Below are 7,118 nucleotides of genomic sequence, written 5' to 3'. Positions count from 1 at the left end.
GGAGCACATCCAGGACCCCATGAACCTGGGAGCCCTGCTGCGCTCCGCGTACTTCCTGGGGGTGGACAGAGTGGTGGCGACCCACAGCAACAGGTACGGGCCACTCAAACACGTACGAGACACAGAGACAGATCATGAGACACAGCAAAAGGTAACGAGCCACAGAAATAGGTACAAGACACACAAGAAATGGGTACAGGCCACAGAAAGTATGGGCTCCTGCAGCCCCTTTTCCTCACAGACAGGTTTCCAGCCTGCATCACTCAGCTGTTGTTTAGGGAGATTTCTGGGGCTGATCTGTGTAGAGCGGGATTTGGGATGTTGCTGCTCCACAGGAAGGCTGTGGGATGTGGGGTTCCAGGCTCTCCCTGGGCTCTCCTTGTTTAACCTATTCTGTGTTGCTGTTGTCCCTCCTGTGACCCGTTTCCTGGGTTAATTCCTGAGCCCTCCTATTCTCCATAGGACAACACATCCGTGTAGTGAGCGGGATCTAAAAATTCCCCTGCATTTCCTCTCGTGTGACACTTGTCCATTCTTTTCCCCTTGCAGTTGCCCCTTGACTCCCATAGTGAGCAAAGCCAGCGCTGGAGCCATGGAGGTCTTTGATGTGTACAGCACAGATGATCTGCAGGGCTTCCTGAAGGTACAGTGAGCCACTTGAATTTTTTTTTCCTTTTTTTCAAGAAAACTCAAACACCGCAGGTATGACATGGAGGGGAGGCACAGGGGAAGCCCTGAGTTATTTGCAGTGTCTGTGCTGGGACAGACCCAGCCCCATTCCAGCGGGTAGGGGGAGAGGGTGGCTGTTTTTTCTGGGAGCTGGAGGTACCAGGACAATCCTGCAGCTCTGGGGGTGCTGGGATTTGTCTCCCTTCTCCTCGGGATGTGTGGCAGAGCAGCTTCCCAGGGCCCAGGCACACGATGGCAGCATTGGGCAGCCTTTGGAGCAGGGAATGGAGGAGGAACCAGGGCTGGGGGGAGCTGCTGGGAATCTTTTCTCCCTGTGCAGTGAGGTGTGAGAGGGAGCCCTTTGCAGGTAAAAATTGAAGGCATGCCAATAAAAACTCCTAGACAGCTTAACTGAAAATGTAAAATATAGAGTGCTTGCATACACGAGTTCTTTTTAAGCTTGAGTAATTGGCAGTTCTTGATTTCTTTCCTTTTCTAGGCTAAAAGTGCAGAAGGCTGGGAAGTGGTGGGAACAGCCAGCAGGCCTGAGGATGTGGAAGGTGTCCCTGTCATCAGCTGCTCGGAATTCCGGTGGGACAAACCCCTTATTGTAGTGATAGGTACTGCCATTTCCAGAGCTGGGGGCTGGGCTTCACTCCAGGGCTTGTTCCAGGTCTGGGAAAGAAAAGCTGAGAGGGAATGATGGAATGGTGTGGCTGTGAGTGAAGCAGGGGCTGGCAGGAATGGGGGGAGCTGAGGGGGCTCCCAGCAGGAGCAGTTTGTGGATGCACCCAGAGTTCAGCAGCTGAGGAGGGTCTGGGGGGCAGTTTTGGTGCCAGGGCAGTCGCAGGGTGGTGTTTGCTTTGTGTTCTGTATTTTGATCTATGCTGGAGCCCCAGGTGTGGATTTTCTGAGCCCCAAGCTGAGGGAGAGCCCTGGAGGTGTTTGCTCTTCCTGCACAGAGCTGCTCGGGGAGAGCTGTGCCACATTTCCCCTTAAAAACCTGGAATGTCTGGTCTGGGAAGAACCACCAGGGGCTGTTGCTGGGCACGGTCTGGGTACAAAGCTGGGCATGGTCTGGTACACAGCTGGGCATGGTCTGGTACAAAGCTGGGCATGGTCTGGTACACAGCTGGGCTTTGCAGCCACCCCTGAGAGCAGTCAGGGCACACCTGGGAGAGGGCAGGAGGTGCAGGCTGTGGAGCAGGAGCAGAGGAATCTCCTCCCTGTTGGAGCAGTGGCTGCCACTTCCCTGAGCACTGAACTGGACAATTCCTGCAGGGAATTCTGCCCGCTCTCTCACCTTTTGTAGGCACAGTTTGGACTTGTGCAGCCTCCCAGAAGGTGAAGGGAAGGGGAGTAGCAGCTTTGTGGCAGCTGGAGAAAGAAATTCCCCCAGGAATGCAGCTCCAGGCACCTGTGTGTGGCCGTGCCATGTCCCCTGCTCCTGTCACCTGGCACAGGAGCTGGCTGGAGCTTTCACACAGAGTCCTGCTGGCCAGGAGCCAGGGAGGGGCTGTCATCCTGCCCCGTGCTGGGGCTGGCTTGGCTCGGAGGATATTCCTTTAATTAAAATGTTTATTGAACTCCTGGAAACACTGACAAGACAACGCTGCAAATCTGGCATCTCTACAAGATGTGTGGAGCTGTATTCCAGGGGGAGCAGGGAGGCTGGCAGCTCTGCTGATTGCCCACGAAGAAATGCATCCCACAAACGGCGGCAGCACCCGCAGACAGGCAGGGGCTGGGAGCGGCAGCGGCGTCGTTACCTTGAGTTATGAGAGATTTCTCCAGGAAAAAGTCCAAATATCCTTTTGTCAGGGGAGATTGGAGGCTGATTGGTAGATGCATGAGGAGAGCTCCCGGACCTTGCAGCAGTAATGATTTCAACTCTCTGCTGAGCACTAACTCTTGGCTGAAAAGAAAATTGAACATTACGGTCGCCTGATGCTGGGCTGGTTGGGAGAAACGTCCTGGATGTGAATATGGAGCATTCCTGCAGCTGCAGGGAGCAGCAGAGATAATTCAGCCTGGGATTGAGCTCCCTGGCACCACACAGATTGTCTTGTAAGTTAAGCATTTGCAGGCTGCAGTTCCCCCTCCTGGCATCCTCGCTGGCTTGGCAGAGAGTGATTTGGACAGTCCAGCTTAATGTTGTCTGCACTGGAGTCATTGCTGGAGGCGACAGACAGCTCAGGCTGGGAGCCTGGTGCACACAGGAACAGATTGGGAGCACTTAGATGGCTGAGTAAGAAGAGTTTCTGGGTAATTTGTTCTTTTTAGACCTTCAGTCTTTAGCTTGGGGTTTAAGGCTCTTCACAGAGCTGCTGGTTTTATGGAGATGTTAATTTTGCATATTTTTCTGCTGCTGGATCTGAATTTCCTGCAGTGGGATCTACAATTGTGAGTGGTGTTAATTGTAAGTGGGGCAGGAAATGTGGTTTGTTGTTTCTCCAAGCTCTGGTCTTTGAGCTCTGTCAGTGAGGGACGAAGCTGAGAGGTGCAAGTTAAAGATCTGAAGTGGGAAGCGTTTTGTTCACCAGTCTAAACGAGGATTTCATCTGATTCAGTCAATACTCCCTCCCTTGTGTCACACTGTGCAAGTCTTTTTGCTCCGAATTTATCTCTCCTAATTATTTTAAGCAGCCAGGGCTTTGTAAAAGCTGGAGGCAAAATTGGTGCCTTTATTGGGAATTGTAAGACCCTTATGAGAGGCAGGAGAGGATTTCTGCAGGAGCCATTGCTGCTGTCCCAGTTGGAGAGTCCTGTGGGAGTGTGGTTTGAGAGGCTCAGGAGGCAAATACCACTGTAAGGTGTAAAACCTTTCCAGGAGACTATTTCTGGCTTTTGTAAGCATCCCTGGAGTAGTGAGGAGACAGGCAGGGCCATGGGAGGCCTGGCTCTCATTCCTGGTGTCAGCCTGTGACCTTGGCTGAGTCCCCCAGGCCTTGTGTGCTCTGCTGGCTGTTACAGCAGGAGGGAGGGATTGGTCAGGATGGGGTCAGGGGCTTCTGAGGGCTCCCCTGACCCCAGCCACAGGGAGGACTGATTCCTCTGGGAATTTGGCCAGGACTGATTCCATCTGGGAAAGTGATGCAGGATGCATCACCCAAAGCATCCTCTTCCTACCCAAAGTGCAGCCCAGTAAAACATGAGGGGGAAAAACCCACCTGGGAATGATGGCAGTTCCATCCCTGTGTGCTCAGAGGGATCAGGGGGCCTGGCAGTGCCATCCCACGCTGGTGTGGGGCTCAGCCAGCTCAGGGCATGGCTGTTGCACTGTGCCACATGCTGGGCCTGTTTGCCAGGGGTGTTTGGGATGAGCTGGCCATCCTTGCAGCCCTGGAGCTGCCTGTGCTGCTGTAAATAACAAGAATAAAGGATTCTTTGGGGAGCCAGGCAGGCTGGGAGGTCCAGGGCCCTCTGCATTTTCACCTGTCTGCACACAGCATTGTTTAAAGCCTCTCCCTTTCCATTTCCCTTTGTGACAGTGTGAGTCAAACAACTACTAATGACCTGGGATAGATTTCAACTCTGTTTCACCAGTGTATCAGCCCAAACATATCAGGGCTGCTGCCTGGTTTAACAACTAATCAATTGAAGCCTCTGGTTAAACTGTCTGCATGCACAAGTTGCACCCAGCCCTTGGGGGGTGTGTGTGTGTGCTGGGAAGGCTGGAGCTGTCCCTGGCAATGTGGGGTGTGCTGGGGCAGAGCTGCCCTGTGCCAGTGCCAGCAGCCTGTGCCCACGGGGAGCTCTCTGCTGGCGCTCTGCTCCCCGCGGGGTCTCTGTGCTCATGTGCTGTGTGGATATTCCTCAAAACCACTTCAGATGCTGGGGGCAGATGCAGGGTATGGCTGCACTGAGAAGGCCCTGGCAAAGGAGGAATGAGGAGCAGGACTCCATTGATATCAAAAGGCTGATTAATTACTTTTTTATACTGTATTATTCTGTACATCTAAACTGAATCTGCCAAGCACTCAACCCTGCACACACTGCACTGATCTCATGACTGTCACCCAACAGTCCTGACACACACACACACCTGGCCCTGAGAGGCCAAGGAAACAAAACACCATCACTGTGGGTACACAATCTCCACATTGCATTCTGCTCTGGCACAAACACAGGCACAGCAAATGGTAAGAATTGTGTTTTCTTCCTCTGATGTTCAGAGATTGTGAAACCCAGAAATGTTCTTGGGAAGAATTGTGCCTTGCTTTTCTCTGTGAAATGTGGGGCTACATAGGGAGGGCAGGGAGGAAGGTGCCAGGCTCCCCTCTGGGGCTCGGTTGTTCTGTGGGAGCTGGTGGGGTGGCTGAGCTTGGGGAGTGTCACAGAGACAGAGCACCACCCAGAAGTGCCCTGAGGAGGGGAAGGGAGTGGCAGTGCTGGCTGAGCTGAGCAGTGTGTGTGTCCTGCAGGCACTGAAGGGGAGGGCCTTTCCCTGCAGACCCAGCTGCAGTGCCAGCAGATGTTGGCCATCCCCCCCGGCAGGGCGCTGCACCCCGGCATCGACTCCCTCAACGTCTCCGTGGCTGCAGGTGAGAGCAGTTCTGGGCACCAACCCCGCAGCTTCTGCACTTAACAGCCAGACATCCAGGCACACTGAATGCTTTTCTTGTGGTTTGGAAAAAAATAAAATCCCTTAATATTTATGTATTTTTGCTTGCCTACAGGTATCCTCCTGCACTCCATCTGCAGCCAGAAACGGAGGCATGGAGATTGAAATCCTCTTTCTGTGGTGGGGGAAGCTGCTCAGTGTGGATATGGAAATGCTCTTCCCAGGGTCTCCACCATCACTCTGAGTTCCAGGGAGACCCCAGAGACCTGAGCTGCATTTGGCTGCTGCAGAAGCCACCAGATCCCTGACTTAACACCAAAGGCAGACCCCTGACGTTGTAGGTAACACCTGGGAGGAGCAGCTGTGGGAAGGCAGGCAGGTCTGGCAGCAGCCACTTTTGGCAGGAGAACACCCAGGGATGGCTGCCAGCACCTCTGCACTGGGGACTTTGTGCATCACTTGAGCTCTGGGGACAATTTGGGCTGTGGGTGAAAGTGCCCTGTGCCCCTGGGCAGCAGCTGCTGAGTGCCAGCTGTGCCTGGGAACCTCTGGAGCTGGATTTTCTGTGTTTGGTTGTAAACCAGGTGTGCAGCCCTGCCAAGGGCTGGCAAACATCTGGAGTGGGGGGGGGAAATGGAGCCCGTGGAAATAAAGCTTTTGTAAAGATTGGTTGTAGACTCCAATTAATCAATTTTGTGTCATGTAAATCCAGAGTGTGATTAGTCCTTTAGGTGGGAAGAGGGATCTGGAGCTCGTTTCCTTCTGGGGAAGTTTCCTTTCCAAGCTGGGCTGATCCTACTGGAGGCTGAGGTGCCCCAGGACCACTGTCCTGCTGGTGGCACCGGGGTGGCTCCATTTGCAGCTGTCCTGCTTGAAAAACCAGGCTGGCTAAATTATTGAGAGCCAAAAGAACGTTATCACTCAGCACCTTAATTATTTTATTTAGCTACCGTGGCCCTTTGCATAGGATTCTTCATTAACACTTAATTTACAGTGCCCTTTAGGGATAATTTCAAACAATTCCGTTCAGTCTGCCCCCTCCCCACTTCCAAATGAATAAGTAAATCACTCTGAGTGACTAATTAGGAGTTTTTTCTGAGCTCAATGAAGTCTGTAAGCCCTGGTCTGTGGAGGTGTTCCCTGTGTGTCCCAGGCACTGGGGACACTCCAGGTGTCTGGGATGGAGGACAGGGCATGGAGCTCCTGAAAGGTGTGCAGGGCTTCCTTCTGTGGCTGTGAGGGAGAGGAGGGTGCCTGGGGTGTGTCCTGAGGAAAAGGACAAACCCCAAATCCCTCTGAAGTGACAGCATCATACAGACAGGGCTGTGTGACCCAAATCCACAGGGAGCAGGAGAACCCTGAGCTGGTGCCTTGTGGGCTGAGAGCTGGTGCATTTTGGGGGCTGAATTTGCCCTTTTTTCTGGTTTAAAGCTGAGAGGAAAAGGCTGCAGGCCCAGAGGCCTCTGGCAGCCCCGTGGAGCTGCTCAGCAGCCCAGGGTGCCCCAGCAGAGGGTGCCCGTGGCTCAGATTTGCTCATTTTCCAGAGCAAAGATTCCAGGATTCAGCACTTGGCTGACTGAATCCTTCCTCTGGAGCAGCAGGGATCAGGGTAAAGCCATTTCTTCATCCTTCACCTACAGCTAAGCACGTTTATTTCCCATCTCATAGAACTGCTGTTTCTCCCTTTTTGTTTCCGTTTTTTTAAGTTCGTCTCAGCAGTGGGGAGGCACTTCCTGGCTTTGTGTGCCTGGCAAAGCCGGGCTCTGTCAGGCTGTGCTTGGCCATCTGCTCAGCCCCTCTGTGCAGGAGGCAGCTGGGGAACCCTGCAGCAGCTCCTTTACTCCTGGAAGGCTCCCAAAGAGCTTTGGGACCTCTGTGTCCACTG

At 53.4% G+C, this 7,118-nt stretch overlaps 1 protein-coding gene across 1 annotated transcript; it reads left to right on the top strand.

Annotated features, from left to right (window-relative positions):
* Window positions 1-6: 6 nt before the first annotated feature.
* MRM1 (mitochondrial rRNA methyltransferase 1) lies at window positions 7-5,900 on the top strand. The gene is made up of 5 exons (XM_014308372.2): window positions 7-93; window positions 550-643; window positions 1,169-1,289; window positions 5,094-5,213; window positions 5,349-5,900. The coding sequence occupies exons 1-5, from the start codon at window positions 20-22 to the stop codon at window positions 5,396-5,398; spliced, it is 459 nt and encodes a 152-aa protein (XP_014163847.1). The 5' UTR covers window positions 7-19; the 3' UTR covers window positions 5,399-5,900.
* Window positions 5,901-7,118: the final 1,218 nt, after the last annotated feature.

The sequence above is a fragment of the Geospiza fortis genome, unplaced genomic scaffold, assembly GCF_000277835.1.
Source record: "Geospiza fortis unplaced genomic scaffold, GeoFor_1.0 scaffold538, whole genome shotgun sequence".
Taxonomy (NCBI): Eukaryota; Metazoa; Chordata; class Aves; order Passeriformes; family Thraupidae; genus Geospiza; species Geospiza fortis.
The sequence above is the reverse complement of the archived record's forward strand: the minus strand, read 5'-3'. Positions and strand labels throughout refer to the sequence as shown.

Excerpts from the sequence above, each read along its gene's own strand:
- MRM1 (XM_014308372.2), top strand. The coding sequence starts at position 20 with ATGAACCTGGGAGCCCTGCTGCGCTCCGCGTACTTCCTGGGGGTGGAC. Across the intron at positions 94-549 it reads GTGGCGACCCACAGCAACAG|TTGCCCCTTGACTCCCATAG; the intron begins GTACGGGCCACT and ends TTCCCCTTGCAG. Across the intron at positions 5,214-5,348 it reads CAACGTCTCCGTGGCTGCAG|GTATCCTCCTGCACTCCATC; the intron begins GTGAGAGCAGTT and ends GCTTGCCTACAG.